This window comes from Hypomesus transpacificus, unplaced genomic scaffold, assembly GCF_021917145.1.
Source record: "Hypomesus transpacificus isolate Combined female unplaced genomic scaffold, fHypTra1 scaffold_138, whole genome shotgun sequence".
NCBI lineage: Eukaryota > Metazoa > Chordata > Actinopteri > Osmeriformes > Osmeridae > Hypomesus > Hypomesus transpacificus.
Genome location: NW_025813712.1, coordinates 250,195 through 268,874, shown reverse-complemented (window position 1 = coordinate 268,874; position 18,680 = coordinate 250,195). Strand labels below are relative to the sequence as shown.

The 18,680-nt window shown below is 41.1% G+C and overlaps 1 protein-coding gene and 1 pseudogene across 5 annotated transcripts; one reads left to right on the top strand and one right to left on the bottom strand.

Moving 5' to 3' along the window:
• The window catches only part of LOC124488476, a 46,586-nt pseudogene extending 28,675 nt beyond the window's left edge, over window positions 1-17,911 (top strand).
• On the bottom strand, window positions 5,400-9,606 carry LOC124488475 (zinc finger protein 862-like). 5 transcript variants are annotated; one of them, XM_047051090.1, is made up of 11 exons: window positions 9,339-9,606; window positions 8,589-8,699; window positions 8,256-8,426; window positions 7,981-8,156; window positions 7,704-7,879; window positions 7,135-7,624; window positions 6,803-7,060; window positions 6,490-6,699; window positions 6,021-6,254; window positions 5,789-5,941; window positions 5,400-5,703 (listed from the first exon to the last, which is right to left on the bottom strand). In XM_047051090.1, exons 2-11 carry the CDS (start codon window positions 8,626-8,628, stop codon window positions 5,524-5,526), a joined length of 2,088 nt encoding a protein of 695 aa, XP_046907046.1. In that variant the 5' UTR covers window positions 8,629-8,699; window positions 9,339-9,606; the 3' UTR covers window positions 5,400-5,523. The 5 variants fall into 5 exon arrangements, with proteins under 5 accessions (XP_046907046.1, XP_046907047.1, XP_046907043.1 ...); XM_047051091.1 differs by having other exon boundaries at window positions 8,589-8,696; XM_047051087.1 differs by lacking the exon at window positions 9,339-9,606 and having other exon boundaries at window positions 7,135-7,373; window positions 7,455-7,624; window positions 8,589-9,332.
• Window positions 17,912-18,680: the final 769 nt, after the last annotated feature.

Below are 18,680 nucleotides of genomic sequence, written 5' to 3'. Positions count from 1 at the left end.
TATTTTGTGTTAACCGGGTTCATAGGAAGATTAGATTGATACTTTATTGCTCCAGAAGTAAATGAAGGAAGTGGAAAGCCACATGAATATGGATAACAGTGTATTTCTTCAATAGAAAGTGCTTACAAAAAAACGGTTGTATGTGACGGTCATGTAAATTAGTAGTGTAGGGAGTGGATGTGGGATCAGTGCAAGTGTAGAGAATCATTACAAACTAAAAGGCAAACAGTGATGATGTTCCTGCTAGTAATGGAGAGACCCAGCTTGTTAGGGCACAGCTTATTAAGGACCAAGGCACAGGTCACAGGTGTGCCCCTGCAGCAATCACAGCTCCTCTACCTGCCTGCCATCCTGCAACAGAACCAAAGACACAGAAACAGAAAACAGGGAGAGGAGACCCAAACAATACACAGAGCCAACAATCTAACATGGTTTATTTCCTACATCAGAACAGGCATAACCTCCTGACCACTACAAGTCATTCAGGTAATGGTAATGTCCTATTGACTCATACAGCTGTGAACAGTATCCTTTCTGAAGTAGAGCCATGGCTTGTGTTTGCTGACCATGGCAGTGTTTAACAGCGTTCAACTCAAATTAAAAGCAGTAGGCCTACATCTTACACAGCAGAAATAAACATGTATTTCACGTCATCTGCAAGTCCCAGTGTGCCATTCCAATCAGCCCTTGGCCCAGCAGCAGCAGCTTGGGTAGGCCTGGTTGCACAGTGAAACCCACCTGTAAGGTTGCTGCCAGAAGGTGACCTGAGAAGGAGTTGGGCCTTTAGGACATCATAGATGATCTGTTAAGTATAAGGACAACAGTGTGTGAATGTGAGGACAGCCGATGAACCTTTATTTATTGGCTGTGTATTTCACTTTTGTAGGTCTATACAAGGAAGATGACCGCTCAACAAATTGGCATCACAATATATTGGCACGAGAACCTGTCACTTCATACCTGCTACCTCCAATCACTGTACACACTGTCCTGTCACTGTCATACTGTCCTGTCACTGCATACTGTCCTGTCACTGTACATACTGTCTTGTCACTGAACATACTGTCCTGTCACTGAACATACTGTCCTGTCACTGCATACTGTCCTGTCACTGTACATACTGTCCTGTCACTGAACATAGTGTCCTGTCACTGTACATACTGTCCTGTCACTGTACATAGTGTCTTGTCACTGTACATACTGTCCTGTCACTGTACATACTGTCCTGTCACTGTACATACGGTCTTGTCACTGTATATACTGTCCTGTCACTGTACATACTGTCCTGTCACTGTAGGCTACAAATACGCTGACCCTGGCACCTTACTGTCATGTTTTTTAATATGGCATCATGGTCCTGGGGAAACTCTGTTTCGTTTGTACTACCATATGCAATTGAAAATGACAATAAAATACACTTGACATGAATAGTAACAACAGTTGTATTTTGCCACCAACTGAGTTTGCGCATTGCCTCTTACATTAAGGAATGTTGGCAGTGAAACCAAATCGCGCACAATACTGAGGCAACGCAATCGCAGTGCAAGGAAAGTTCACAAAGCTTCAAGCCAGACAACCAGCCAGTCTGATATTACTGCATTTATTTGTCTCTAGTCTGCACCCCTTTTTAGGATTGCAATTGTGACCACCAACTTCATACTAATAGCTAACTAGCTAACCAACATTGCATTTGTTAGTAGCTCGCATGAGCATCCTTTGACCTACTTGGCTTACGTATTAGTTGTTACAATTGTTGTCATAATTTCCCATCGGAGATTCAAGCACGCAGACTTTAATTTTGGAAAACCAGACGCTGATTGTGCCAAACCAGGCGTTAATTTCGTGTGGTTTGCTAGACACGTCTCAAAGTTTGAGACGTAATTTACGTGTGTAAATGCAACGTGTCACGTGACAAGCTTCAATTCGAGGCGAAAAAGACGCCGACTTTGTATGGAAGTCGGCGTTTTTTACGCGTGGTTGAGACGAGGCCGTGTTAAACAAGACGCAAAAGACGCCGACTTTGCATGCCAAGTCGGCGTTAATTACGCGTGCTAACACACGGGGGCGTCTTAATACTTGCCCACTAGGCCTTCCATATCCATATATAACAGTGAGTTCACGCCTTCTCTTCACCTGTCGGTGTCTGCTCTGTGTGTGGAGACGCAAGTCCCGCCTACGCTTTCGACACAGAAAGCAGACAAGATGACTGAGGCAGCCGTATCGACTAAAATTTTGGTGACATTCGTTATTTTGTAATTATTATAATAATTATATAATCATTATCTTTTATTATATTAAAAGCTCAATATATTGAGCAGTTGCAATATATCGCAGCACCAAAAATGTTTGCGCTCATTTCCATGTACCATGCGATAAGTCAATATATTGACTGTCGCGACAGGCCTGTCAGATTAAGACATGTTCGTAAGAACCTAGCGAAAAATAGCCTAAACGTTCCAAGACTTTTAGCTAGGTCTATAGGTATCTTTTAGGTACGATACTAATGCTGAGGGCTTGCTGAAATCGCTGTCTTACTAGTACTCTGTATGCGTCGTTGCTAATGTGTGCTGACGTTGTGCACACCCAAAAAATTCCTAATTTGTAGGTCGCACATGCACGAGTACTTGTAAAAAATGCTATGTATATCTATATATAGTTGTTTTTCAAATCTATATTGTCATGAAATTTTAATGTTGATTGGCCTACTATGTAAAACAAAATACGAAATGTATGTATACACTGTATATATGTGTATATATGTGTATATATTAGGGCTGACCCTGACTAAGTTTTTCTTTGGTCGACCGAGACTCGACTAAAACGACTGAAAATCGACAAATTGAAATATGAAACTTTTTTTTTTTTTTTACGTACAAACATTTTCGCGATCTGACTCGATGGCTGCTGGACATGGCAGATTCAGCCTCTAATAGCCTACTAATAATAAGACTCGTATCACCAGTCCTGTTGTAACCGAATGCCGATTGAATTTTGTATCTCCTACAATGTACTACAAATAAAAAATATTGTTTGTTTAACATGCAAATCATCAGAGCGCTTATCACTGCCTGAACTTGCAGCATGCAAACTTACGTAGAAGCTGAGTGGGGAACGGTGCAACAGAGAAAGATGTTGTTGTCTTGACCGGAGAAGATAATGTCAATCGATTTGGATGTGATTCTTATAATAGGCATATACATTTTTCAACCCAGCGCGTTAGCATGAGCGAAGTAGGGCTAGGCCAACTTACGTTTTTCAGGTGGTATAGGCTACATCATATTCGACGTTGAACTATGAAAAATAAACCGTTGTTGGCAGAGTTTGCATTCAACGTTTTTCGAGTCACCCGGTACTTTGTAAATTTAAAAGTACTTTAATGAAATGCTGCCATACCACAGATTTCCGGCCTCCGGACTCCGGAGCTGTTGCTATTTTACCGGCGGGATAAATGACTCTGCGCCTGGCGCAAATCTAAAATGGGTTGGTCTGAAGTAGCAACATTACTCATAGGCGTGGTTTGGGCGTAACGTGCAATAAACCAATCAGAGCAACATCTCACATTTCCTTTAAGAGCAGGCGCGCTTGTTATCTTGCGGATTGCTATTATATAAAACGGAATTTGCCACAATTGTTAAAAATCAAGTTCACATACAGAGACTCATGAAACACTTTTCAATCATTGACATGGAAGAAATGTAACGTAGCTTGCAGGAAAAGGATCCTGGCCTCGCCAGTAGTGAGCACAGGCCAAGCATGCACCAAAATAGCATCTGAATAATGCGCCATTGACTTTAGACTAACTTTTTCCTGGTCTGTGGCGGAATTGTTTTTTGCAAACTGCTAAATAACACCAAGGAACATTTGCGCCGGAACACGCCCCCTCTTTTCGCTGAACTGCCCTGGCAGCGCAAGTTCCTTCCCTAATTTACCGATGTGCGTCTATGAAGGGAAGAGTCTGCTTTCCGTTGAGTGCAAAATAGGAATGATACTTGCGTCAGTGTACAAAGTCCGAACGTCATGTTCGGACTTTGTTCGGACATGTTCAGTTTGAACGTCATGGATGTGACGCGTCTTGACCAGTCTTCTGCAACTTACATAAAACGCCTAAATGAAAAGTGATTTTCAACATTAAACTATTAATTAAGCACTGAATTAAAAACATTGAGTTACAAATAAACTGTGTGAAATACCCCCAAAACACAGTCAATGACCCCTTTAAGACATCTTTGATCGAAGCTGTCAACTCTACCTCAGCTTGATCCGACAGGTAGCGCGAGCAAATTACAGAGCGCCGCCTTAAATGCCGAAACCAATCGAGTCCCTCGAGCACTTTTGAGTTGCGTCTCTAGTAGGAAGTAAATATTACAAACATGGAGCAGGGATCGAGGTTATGGCAAAGACAGTTACGGCAAGACAATTAGGCTACTCGAAATTTCAGTATCACTGGAGAAGATGTCGATCGTTGAAGATGTTTAGGCTATATTATGTTACCCATGATTCCGACTATAATCATGACTGGAATGCCTGTTTCACTGAAACACGTCGGTGAAAGGGGTTATAACAGCCGAAAACACGATTGTTAGCTTTGCCGTTTAATTTGAGAACATTTCCATTGTGTTGTGAACAGTGTATTGTGAAGATTTACATTGTGTAGCGTCCGTAACGTCACGTCCATAACACATCATTAAAGTTTTTAAAAGTAACAAAGGGGCAAGATTTTTTTATTAAACTAACCATTGGTATAAATAAGCTTTGCACAGAAACTTTGGATGTTGCAGCATCAGCACTGTTTGATAGGCATAAACTTATTCTACAAAACGTTACGGACGGGACTTGGCCATGGAACTCACTGACTCATAAACAAGAGGCTTCATGCATTTAAGGAGTTGTGCTTTTAACTCAAGCTGAGCATACACAATGCTCTATCATTCCCTTGTCAATCAGGAAAATGCTAAATGGTAACATTTTCTTGAAAACTGGAATCCATTTACCCCGTTCTTGAAATGGTACAAAACTGCCATTTGACAAATGGTTTTTTTGCATGAGTGCACAACTTGTATATTATGTAAAAGAGTGCAACTGTCTATAAATTTAGATCAGAGTGGTTACATGCAACAAAATATAGACCGAAGTGAAAAATTAACAACTGTTATATTTGTGTGGGCACAACTTTTTTTTCTATGGTAAGGGTGACCTTTGCATGGAATTGCCCATAATCTACAATTTCTGTACAACATTTTGTTAATTCAGCAATGATGACACAATTGGGAATCAGATCACACTGCCATACTGCAGCTCGACTAAAAAAAATCTTAAGTCGACCAAGAGCATACAGTGTTTCCCACAGATCCAACCTCAATGTGTGGGGGCCGACCGGGGGGGGGGGGGGGGGGGGGGGGGGGGGGGGGGGGGGGGGGGGGGGGCCTCGTCATATAAAAAAACACATCACTAAATATAGAACTATATTATTCACACTATACACAACTTCCCTAAACTTTAGTACAGTACACGTCACACCCTATACTACTTCTTGTAGCAAAGTCTGCAACTTTTGTTGGAGCAACGTATTTTGCGGGGCTTGCTAAAAAAAGTTTCTAATGCCCTATTATACGGGAAGGCTTCAGGAGATGGTCCATTGATGGAGATCCTCAGGCAAGCTGCCAGGTGTTCTCTCTGTAGTTGGTTCCTGAGGTCTGTTTTCACCTGAAGATAAAGCAAAATGCTAATTATTAACAATACAAACTGCAACAATATAAAGACGTTGGGAATTTCAATGTATTGCTATTACTCTGTTCATTGTGGAGAAATCCCGTTCGCAGTTGACTGAGGAAACAGGGATAACCAGAGCAATGCTCGCAAGAAGGCTCAGGCAGGGGTAGAGGTTGGCCCACTCATCAAATTCACTTGCCAGTAAACTCAAGAGCTCCTCCTGGTTCTTGTTCTTGAAAGATAAGGGTTTGTCATGGCATTAGTGTGTGTGTGTGTTGTGAGTGAACAGTCAGGTCAATTCACTCACTCACCTTGAATATCCCAGTAAGGACATGGTTCTTGAACGAGAGCCACTCCTGAACTACTTCCTTCTCATGTTGAGGGCAACATTTCCTTGAAAGAGTCTGCAGATGAGCGATATTCACTGTGTCATCTTTTAGAGTAGCTGACTGTGGCCCCAAGACATGGAAGGCTCCAAGGATGTCCAGATTATGGAATCTCTTCTCCAGATTTTTTACCAGGCCGGTTATGTACGGGTGAATGATCTACAATTACAAGATTGGCATCTTTTTAGGAAGAGCCTACACTCAGTTTTGATAATACTCATCAATGGCCAAACCAGACAATATGTTCAGTTCAGGATTAATAATTATCTTGAAAAAAGTTTTGAAATGTGGCATTTAGGCCTGCACTAATTAATTTTTAATTTTGTCATGTGAAGACAGTGAAGCTCACCTAACAAGAGTGCTGTACTCATGCACTAAGCAAATGATAATTTACCTCTCGCTGGAATCTGGCCCATTTCCCCACCCGTGACTCATCTTGGACCTCTCGCCCTCTCCTATCCCTCTCCTCCTCGTGCTGAATGTTAAAGGCTCCAAGTCCTTGGGGATCATCAAGATCCTCATGGAGGCGAGACAAGAAGGATCCAGGGAGTGGAGTTTGTCCAGCCTCATTTATATTTTTTAGAGTCTGGATTGTCACAGGAACCTAAATTTAAAAAAAAAAATTCCTGCCATTTAGTGCATGCAAACAATAATTTCAATGCATCACATCAAGCAGATTTGAATTAGATTGTGCACATTTATCATACCTGCTCTTTGATATGTAAGAAATTAACATGTGCTTTCTGAAAGATTTTAGAGAGGCAGGCGAGGTGGGGCAAAACATCGGCCTGGAGGTACACGGCAGCCACAAATCTGTACGTAGCACAGAATGTGTAGAGTCCCTTTGCCCCAGGACATTTGCGCACCTCTGCCTCCTCTGCCAAGGCTCCAAGGACGGCACTCAGGTTCCTCTGTAGGGTCTCAATGGCCTTGTGCTGTGAGAGCCAGCGTGTGTCCTTCACTTCCTGTAGATGTCATATGCAATAATGATTAGTTATGAATAGACAGAAGATAACTATTAGTATCAGAATAATATTACCTTAAGCTTCAAGTCACTGACACCCAGGGTTATGGATGCAGCCTTGAGAGTGGCAGTACGATTTGCACTGTTTCTAAAATACAGGTAGAGGTCCTGCAAGTGGTTTCTGAAAGTGGCCATGTATTTCACATCATTTGATGCATCTTTGCAGGCAAGGGCCAGTCTGTGGGCAGCACAGGCCACGGTCACAAGTTTGGGGAAGCTGTCAGTTAGCTGCTTTGCAACCCCATTCAAACGCCCTAGATTTAAAAAACAACATTTAGTCACAATATTTAGGGATTCAACCGCCAAGATACTCTCACATGGTTTAAAATAATTACCTGTCATTACGGCTGCCCCATCAGTCCCGAGCCCATACAGCCTCTCTGTTGGGATACCTTTCTCTAGTAGCACTTTTTTAACAGCTGACACAATGGTGTCAGCTTTTCCATCCGGAACAGTGACAAGATCCAGAAATTGGTTCACTACTTTTCCCTCTTTATCCATGTATCTGTGAGAAAAGCATTTAGTATCCACAGTTCTTCAACAGGGACCGACATGTAAATCTGACAAAGAAAATAAATGCATACCTGACATGCAGATCGAGCTGCCTGGACACAGACACATCTGTGCTTTCGTCTATTTCCAGGCTAATTGCCTGTGATGCTCTTATGGCCATCAGAATAGGCTCCTCAATTTCATGAGATAAAATCTCAAGCATCTCATCAATTATTCTATGAGACCTGTAATTGTTCCTGTGGTCAATCTAGACATTGGGAAAGGGAACAAATGTATAGTCATTAAAGTAAAGATTAAATGAATTTTTAAATAATAGGTGACATTTATCTTACGGTTTAGGTGTGTTACCTTTAACTTCTTAAAGTAATCACAGCCCAAAAGCTCTGCCAGGCTCAGAAGCTTTGAGTAGTTGGTGTGGTGGGCCTTTTCATTTTTTACCAGCCAATAGAGACACTTGAAGCCACCAATGACGGCCTCGTGCTCTAGCACAATAGTAGGCTCAAACGAGTCCATTACAGAGACACCTGTTAATGCCAAAATTGTTAGAAAATAATTTGGGCGTATACTAAATGAAGTTATATTATTATTATTATATATGATCTGCTATTGGACTCAGAAATTACCGGATGCAAGTGATGCCTGGCATCTGATGCTTTCCTGGTGGTGCTCTTTGGTGATGTGCCGCTCCAAATAGTCTTGCCTGTAGGTATTGGCCCCGAACTCAACAAAAGCCCTCTTTGTGGCACCTTTCTTGGGTGCAGGCTTGTGATGCCTGCACAGTCTACAAAACATCCCTTAAAAGTACATTGATAATTAATGAAATTAGTTAAATAGACATTCCACAGTCACACTTCACATTTATTACATAAATAATAATCATATAAAACGAATAATCAATACAAATATAGTTCAGATTATTTGTAAAGGATAGAATAGTATCCAGGCATTAAGTTTACCATGCTGTGTGTGGTACAACCATGGCTTGAACTGAAGCATGTTCAACCACTCAGGGTTGAATCCAGTGCCCCTGTGTTTGGTGCCTTTGGATGTTGCCAAAGTCCTGTCTGCTAGAAACAGAAGAATATAAATGATTTCCCTTGTCCTGGAACCTGCTTTCTTACCTGCCTGTGTCCACATCTGTTTGTACACCTTACCTGTTGTTTCAGCAGTCTCTCTCACAGCAGCATGGATGCCGTCATCCTCTCCTACTCTTTCTTCAAGGCCTAAAGAAACTATTTCTTTCTCTCCCTGACCCTGTCTTTTTGACTGAGCAGCACTGGTTGAAGCCTGAAATATTGTAAACAAATTAATAACAAAACTAATTACTATACTGGTCGGACTGTTCAGCGCTGTTTCAGACTGATACCTCCGGTTCTGGCTGGTCCTCATCCTCAATACGTGCCTTTTTCACAAAGTACTTTTCTATACTCATCTGAATTGAAGCAGCAAACATTGTGTTAAAGTAAAAACATTACATAATATTATTTATAATACGTTTATTGATTCACAGGTGCTACATATAACCTAGCATAATGTTTTTACCTCGACAACCCAACTGCATTTTACCGAAAACTTGCGACCAGATAACTTTCAGGGAATCGCTTGTTTTCTAAGGGTCGGGTCGGGACTCCAACAATACACTGACAACATTGTATTGAAATATAATATTTTTTATAGCACTTTTTATTGTGTAAAGAGATACCAACCTTTCGTAAACTTTCGCCAGCCGTCTTCTCTGCACCAAATAGGCCAAATAGGATGATCTCGTTTTCATGACACGCGAGACAGACGTGGTGTGCACGGAGGGGAGGGGCTGTTTGTGCGTTTGTATGTGAGACGCGTGAGTGACAGACACTGAGGGAGAGGAAATGCAACTGAACGAGTACGCTGCGTGTACGTAATAGCGTAAAAAAAACGAAACTCAATGTGTGGCGGCCGGTGTTTAACCTGTGGCGCACCGCCACGAAATAGTCTATGTGTGGGAAACACTGGCATATCGACCAGAAAATCGACTAGTCGACTGAGTGGGGGTACAGCTTTCCCTACTAGGGCTGTAGTATATACAGTACCAAACAAAAGTTCAATTGAATGGGAAAATGTGTCTAAACTTTGGACTGGTACTGTATATATATTAGTGGTGCGCAGTTATTGGCGTTAACGCCCTGCGTTTGTAACGTGACTCTTATTGGGCGATTAAAAAAAAAATATCGCCGTTAATCTATTCTCAAAGTTGGGTTGGGAGCTGGGTTTATACTACGCAGGCTATGATGACTTTCACCTTGATATTTTAGCGCGGATGTATACCTAGCTGAATTGCACTGTAGGGGGCGAGAACGAGTCTTCGAAGCTGTGTTTATGCCTTGTGTATGAAATTATCACATCCAACACAGTGTTGCCAGGTCCACGGTTTTCCCGCGGAATTGGGCTACTTTTGAAGTGTTGCCACGGGTTGAAATTGTGTCCGCTCGTTCGGGTTGATCCATTTTGCATGCAAATTACATGAATATCTTTAAATAAAAATCTATATTTTAAATGAAATGTATTTATACTGAAATCCTACCAACCTGACTCCAGATCAGCACGTACACACATGGACTGTGCGTGTGCACACGTGCCTAATGCTCTCAGTCTCCTGAGAAAACCTCCTGAAAACAGTTATTAATGCTGGCATACTAGTGTTACTACTTTGAGTACCTTTGTAGATATTACAATACATTTGGCAATGATAGCAATGCTGTTGGACTTTAAAAGCAGTGTATAAGGTCTGGCAGGGGTATATTTTGAGTTCTGATATTGGGCTGGTTTTGATTGGCCATTGGGCTGGTTTTGTCACACAGACCTGGTAACCCTGATCAAACATGACGTGCCAATACGGATGCAGCTATGAAGCTGCCTGGTTTGCTTCAGGGAAAATGTATTTTTAAGAAGCTTCCCAATGGAAACCTTGACAAGACTAAGGTTGTTTGCACGTTGTGCTATGCGGAATTAGTTCTTCCAGTCTCAAATACCACCAAAGTCACTGTGTCCAATCCCGACCGGTTTTTAGCTAACATTCTGATAAAATGGCACTTCAAATATTGATAAAAATGATTGTATCACGTTTTCAGCTGATGTACTGATTTCACGTTAAGCTTTAACTTCTTACTTTTCGAGCTAAATATTGTAAAAAAAAAAAAAATAGAGTTAGCTTATCCTTTACTAGAGCCGGTAAAAAGATGCTGGCGCCGGTAAATTAGCCGTGCGCTACCCTTGTCCAAACCCGACCGCACTTATCCTCGTAGTAAACATTCGCCGCTGCTGTTTTTCCGGGGATATTAACTTGATCCACGGTCACCAAACTGACCATAATGCTGTCAATATATCCGGGGACAATAAGATATCACGCTTCAACATCTCCAAACTATGCGATAAAATCTAAATTTGACTGTTTACCAACACCTGGTGGATGTTTTGTTGAACTCTTCTCATGTCAGAGTAGAGATCGTCGCTCAAGCGTCGCCCGAGTGGTCTTTCGGCTTTCTCTCATCAATGTAACTTTCCAAAATGATTTAGACATGTAAACGTCCATATATGTTTATGAAATTTAACACGTAGATTGTTTGGTATGCCTAAAATAATAAAAGTCAATCATAAAAGTAGTTTACAGCGGTTGGGATTGGACACAGTGACGCTAAACGCAAAGCATCCCTTAGCTAATGCGGAGGATGCCGGGCCAAGCACTGATGTAGCGCAGGGGAAGAGTCGTTGTCAAACTACGATGTTTGAGTCCAACCGAGGCAAGCCTGTCAGCACAGCTTTATCAGCCAAGCTAACTAATCTAATAAACAGTTAATAAACACAAGTACCACTTATTGTACATAATTTATTTTCATAACCAATTATCATAGTAGAACAGCTTTCTCAAGCAGTTTGTGATGCATTTTGGAAACAGGACATGAGCTCCTGGTCTAATGCGCCACCTGGCTTGAGAAACCCGTTCTCAAAGACTTACTTTTAGTCATTATTTGGGTAGCACACACATTCTGAATGACTTCGGCGGAATTCTAATGAACCATTTTAATCTAGATTAACGCCAATATTACAGTGAGAATAATCTAGATGAATTTTTTTTTATCTATGCCCACCACCACTATATATATATATATATATATGTATGAGCTGTCAAACGATTAAAATATTTAATCGCATTAATGTCATAGTTAGCTCGCGATTAATTTTCAACACATTTTTATCTATTGTAAATGTCCCATGATTTCTTTTTCATCCATTATTTTTTCAAATTTTAATGCTCTTATCGACATGGAAAAGTGGTTAGGATTTCGTGCAAAAGTTTTTTTTTTTTTTTCGAAAACAACGTTGCAATCACCTGGCTTTGACGAGCGGGCGGAGAATTCGCATCAGCTGCTTGCTGCGATGATAGCTCACCACGACGTGCTGCAATGATAGCTCAGTTCACAACGACAGAACACACTGATCACTTTGGTCTTGTCAATGGAACCATTTGGCAACCTTTTAAAAGTAAACTTTCCATTCAGCATCTTATTGGCATCAATTTTGGCGTCTGGCGCTGGCAATCAACTCAAAACATAACGTTAGCCTACTACTACAGAATGTCTAATATCCGTATACGGGCTCTGCTACTACTCTTTAGCCGGCTCGCAAGCCCAAACAAGTGTGTGTGGCGTGCCTGTTGTTTTGTTTCCGGTCTAGCTAGATCCGGTGTGGTATTGTAGTTTTTCTAACGTCAGTGGTTGTTGCAACAGAATGTGAAAAAAACTACAAAGTTTGCTAAGTCAAAAAGAGCATTAATCGCGCGATAAAAATATTTACGCTGTTAATTTGGGTTTGCGTTAACGCCGTTAATAACGCATTTAACTGACAGTTACTAATATATATGCAATTCATACCAGTGTTTCCTCTGTTGGTTTTTCCGTGGTGGCCCGCCACAGCAACATTTCTGCCGCCACGATATCAGAAATATGGCAGTACCAAAGGCTGTCTATCAGCAGTGAGTGCCTGTCGGAGAATAGTAGGGCTGCAACAACGAATTGATTAAATCGATTAAAATCGATTGTTAAAAGGGCTGGCAACAAATTTCATTATAGATTAGTTGTGTCGCTCGATTATTACGCCACTCAATAAGTCGCAGAGATGTTTCAGTATTTAAAAAAAGGTTTAGTGGAGCGGAGCGGAGGTAGAGGAAAGGCCATCAGAGAGACATTGTTGAGTAACGTTGTTCTGAAACATGGCGGAGGCAGAGAAATCAGTAGCTATGACCCAGTCATCCAAGGTGTGGGAATATTTCACACTAAATACATCGAAAAAGTGTGTTTATTGACCAAGGTGAAGTTAGTTTCATATTCGACATTCGCCTCAAATTCGGAAGACGCTACTCTGCAGTTAGGGACCGGGGGAAAACTACCCATACCATTTTGAAACATGTAGACTTTTATAATATTTTTTTAAATATAAAACCTCAAACAAACACCAGAGTATCTTAACAATATCTGGTATATTTCCACAGCCTTTACTTTTTCAATTAAGTTTCAAATAAAATTATATAAAATCACTAATCTTTGAAAATAGCTTAATCCTCGCAAATCTTTTTCTTTTTCAAAATTGTGTCAAAAAATCTTTTTGACACAATTAGATTTTTTTAAATCAAATTAAATATACACCAGATTATTCTAATAAACTCTGGCCTACTTCCACATTCTTTCAATTTTCAATAAAGTTTTAAACAAAACTTGAATAAATTGCTCATCTTGGATAATAGCACGCTTATATTAATAACTTTTCAAAATTGTGTGCCTGTTTGTGCACATTCTGATGATTTTTTGCACTCTGAATTTACACTGTCAGTTCTGTTTTTGAATAAAGGGCTGGAAATTAATGCATTTTTTTTATTTTATTCATCGATTAATCGAAAAAAGAATCGACAGATTAATAGATTATTAAAATAATCGTTAGTTGCAGCCCTAGAGAATAGCATGGACACGCGCTTCACACCGCGAGCGGGGAGACTGCTGCTGTCCGTAGGATAACTAGCCAGTTGAGATCGCCTGTGTGCGTCCTTGAGAACTGTAAATCTGACAACTTTCAGTTCATTTAAGCCTGTTATTGTATTAATTTAAATTTGCAAGAACTATTGACTAAGTTAACTGGTGATTTTTGCTGTTTGTATTCTTCACCTGCTAGCTAAATTGCACATGGCTGTTGATTCAATAGCGATTATTGATCGCCCTTGCTCACTTTTAAATGGTTTCATTCTATACTCTGGTTTTTGGTTTCCCTATGAAGGGAATTTCTATGTTATCCTTCGCCGGCTCTCATTTGGCTTAACATCCTCGTCCATCCGTCTTGCTAAACGTCCCTCTCAACATCGACCTGCCATCGCCATCCGTCCATGCAAAGACTGCCCCTAGTGACTACTTGTCTCTGTTTCTGCCTCTGCAATTTGATGTTGCAAAAGAACAATAATCAGTTAACTATATTCAATAATGACAATCAATTCAACAAACTAATTTCCATATAATAACCCTGTTAACAGACTGACTATTGTGTACAGTTTTAGTGCTGCACCTGTCATAGTCTCTCCACTGGACCCTGTCACCACAGCAGCCTCCATCTCTTTCCTTGTGTCACCTGTGCCTGCTTTAATACACAGAACAAAAAATCAATTTATTATTTAAAGCCAAAAAACATGTTGTGCATATTTAGATTAGTGCCTTTTTCTCTTGGCCATTTCTTTTACTTCATTTAAAATGTATAGCCTATATATTGGCAGTAATATCAAATAATATCAGTAATATCAAATGCATAAGGTTTTTAGAAAAATTAAAACAATATGGTTTGGAATGATACTTGAATTTTCTAAATGTCGAAATTACAGCAACTTACAGATACTTGCACCTGGCATCTCTGGTACAGCCGCATCTTCGGGCTGCAAACTATTTTCTTCATGTTTACGCCGTCTTTTGACAGCGTAAACATGTATTCTATACTTCTACATTGTACAGCATTTGCTTGCTGTGCCTGTAGTTTTTCTCCTTTTCTTTTCTTTTCCTTTCCATTTCTTTGCTAAAGAAACAACTATGTTATCTAAAATAGCTCCAACGAATTGGCTGTACCCGGAAAACGATAGATTTTTGACCAATCGTGGACGGTGCACCGTTCGAGTTTACACCGGGGAAATGCCCACCCCCACCCTTTGGATTTTGGATCGCTCCAGTTAAACAGTTGAATGGTATTAAGGCCGTCCTAAAAGTGAGCGTAAACTAGTAGGATTTTTTTTCTTGAATAGTGCCGTGGCCGTAGCGGCCGTTTGTTTGACCGGCCGTTCGGGAAATCTCCTGAGTGTCCCGATGGCCAGTCCGACCCTTTACCTAACCTTATGCAAGTCATATGTTATATGACATCAGAACTACCAGTTGTATCCATCCCTTAGACCAGGGTTCCCCAATTAGATTTCCAAAAGGGACAAATTTGGTCAGGCATGCCGAGCCAAGGGCCAACATGTTTGTTTGTTTTTTGTTGTCAGTTTTATGCACGGATGTTACTTCTATTATGATTTTATAACTATTTTATAAATGTATCACTATTAGTAATGGTGTTGGGAGTCACACAAGAAAAATAATTTAGCTACTCTTGAAACAAAATTTGTCTAAAACTAACGATTTCATTATGAAATGCCCCTGGAGCATATTCTGTACAAACAGTCAGCAAACACAACAGACAGCTGTTCCATGTTGGTTCGGTCACAGGACTAGCCCATTGCTAGTGAGAATGATTCTGTTTTCCTCAAATTGGTGTTTGGACTCGAAAAAACACTCCTCCGCTAAAACTTTGACTCTTCTGGTTGCCGTGTTAGCCGACAGCGGCACTTGTTTAACAGCTCAACAACCATTTTGGGGGATTTTTTCCTATTGGTTTAAAACTTCGGCAGCCATCCATGTCGATTGCACATTGTTTAATTAACTCGGCATTGGCGAATGGCTTCTTAGCTCTTGCAAGCTTCCAAGAAACGTGTAACGAAGCAGCTGTTGCGCTCTCTTGTGCCAATGTTGTAATACACATAGTTAAAACTGAGTGTTTGTATGATGTTATTATGCTTGCAATTTTTCAGATTCAGATGTCCGATTTTTCTGGGTATTTTGCATTAAAACTGGCAGCATAAATAGAGTTATAGCTGTCAGCTTTAGCAGATACTAAAGTATCTACGTACTTTAGTTTTAATTGGTCTCTTTAGCTGTCAATCTAGGTTGCAGAACAATGAAGCAGGCCACATCTAACTGTTGTCTTGCCTCTTCTTCCCCCCAGATGTGCAGCAGCTCTCTCTCCCGGAGCCCCCACAGATTAAAGAGGAACAGGAGCTGTGGACCAGTCAGGAGGAAGAGCAGCTCCAAGGACTGCAGTCTGAAACTACAGACTCCATGTTCACTTCTACCAGCGTGAAACATGACTGTGATCAGGAGGGCTCCTCTGAATGTTCACATCTTGACCAAACCGTTAAAGTGGAGAACAGAGAAGGAGACTCTCTACCCACCAACACAACTGAGGAACAAATCAAATTGCCTGATGGACAAGACAACGCAGCACCAGAACCAGGCAGTGACTCTCAGCCCCTCTCTGTTGTAGCTCCAGACTGTCCTACAGCTCAGAGTTTGGAGGAGGAACATGGAAGACTGTTGCTGTTTGGGAACAGAAACAATGAGGCTCTGACAAGGGAAAATATGCCACAGAGACGTCACGAAGGAAAAACAATACATCAGTGTCAACAATGTAACAAACGTTTTTCTCAGAAGGGTAATCTGGTTATTCATATGAGGACACACACAGGAGAGAAACCGTATCAATGTCAGGAATGTAGCAAAAGATTTAGTGTGAAATCTTATTTGGTTGGACACATGAGGACACATACAGGAGAGAAACCGTATGAATGTCAAAGATGTAACAAACGGTTTGCTCAGAAGGGTAATCTGGTTGAACACATGAGGATACACACAGGAGAGAAACCGTATCAATGTCAGGAATGTAGCAAAAGATTTAACGGGAAGTCTCATTTGGTTCGACACATGAGGACACACACAGGAGAGAAACCATATCAATGTCAGGAATGTAGCAAACTCTTTGCTCTACGTGGTTATCTGGAACAACACATGAGGATACACACAGGAGAGAAACCTTATCAATGTCAGGAATGTAGCAAACTCTTTGCTCATAGTGGTTCTCTGGAAAAACACATGAGGATACACACAGGAGAGAAACCATTTCAATGTCAGGAATGTAGCAAAGTCTTTTCTCAAAGTAGTTCTCTGGAATATCACATGAGGATACACACAGGAGAGAAACCTTTTCAATGTCAGGAATGTAGCAAAAGATTTAGCGTGAAGTGTCATTTGGTTGGACACATGAGGACACACACAGGAGAGAAACCATATAAATGTCAAAAATGTAGCAAACTATTTGCTCATAGTGTTTCTCTGGAACATCACATAAGGAAACACACAGGAGAAAAACCTTTTCAATGTCGAGAATGTAGCAAAAAATTTAGCGGGAAGTGTCATTTGGTTAGACACATGAGGACACACACAGGAGAGAAACCATATCAATGTCAGGTATGTAGCAAACTCTTTTCTCAAAGTGGTTATCTGTATAAACATATGAAGACACACAGGTGAAAAACTGTATCAATGTCAACAATGTAACAGATATTTTGCTGTGGGGCCTATACGATGAAGCAAGTTCAATATACCTGGGAGGTATTCCAGAAAGTGGGTTTTGTGAAAACCCTGAGTTGGGTAACCCTAAATTGAGGCTAACTCTGGATTTTCCGTTCCAGAAAGAGAGGTAATGCAAACTGTTGGTCAGTGTCCATGGTAACTGCCTCTGTGAACCTAACATACTCACTAGCAGGTTTTCCATGACACACTCTGCATATCTACCCATCCCCTCTCACTTTCTGAGCCCGATACAGTTGGCAGACTCCTTGGCTTTTCTGGTTCAGCCGACCAATCTCAAATAAAATGTAATTCTCTTAGTTATACACAGGGAGAGGATTTTAAGACTGCGATTCGATGTGCTTTATTCCCTGATGAATACCTAATTACCGTTTCCCGTCACATTCCATAATTAATTTTAGCATCATTCTCAGCCATTCCATCGCTAATGTAACACACCGTGGATGTGCAATCAGAACTGACCAAATCCTTTTTGGCACTGAAATAAAGACAAATCATTGAAATTGTATTTGGTCTTCTTCATTGCCTACAAATAGAAATCCAACAATAAGTATTTTTATCGGTTATTGTTCCTACAATTTACATGATTTACCTGTGACCATGTACCCATGGAGTCAGATGGCTGAGCGGTGAGGGAGTCGGGCTAGTACTCAGAAGGTTACCGGATCGATTCCCCGCTGTGTCAAATGATGTTGTGTCCTTGGGCAAGGCACTCCCTGTACTTACTGTAAGTCGCTCTGGATAAGAGCGTCTGCTAAATGACTAAATGTAAATGTACCCTCCTGTAACTGGTGTTCCAGCAAATCAATTTCAAGATTGTAGGGGGTCAATATTGGCCAAACTGAAAATTCCATCTCCTCTCCTCATCCACACCACCTCCACCTCTAGCCTCCTCTCCTCAACCACACTTCCTCTCCCCTCCTCTCCTCATCCACACCACCTCTAGCCTCCTCTCCCTACCCCTCCTCTCCTCATCCACGCTCACCTCTAGCCTCCTCTCCCTTCCCCATCTCCCCTCTAATATTGTGTTTTTTTGGGGAGCAAATAATGCTAGTTTGTTGTTTACTTGATCGTTTTCATGACAAGCAAACACAGAAAGTGCACCAGAAAGGAGCAGGGAGGTCATACTGTATATAAACAGGTAGCACCTAGTGGACAGGTGTGCTTAATGCAGCATGCAATATGTTACATGGTGGCGGTAGTGGAGCCAAGCGCACCAAACACAGATGCAGCACTGGGAGGTAAGGTCCTGACAGTTTGAATGTCTATGGAATCATGCAGAATGGAAGGGGCAGTGTAGCTGGGCAG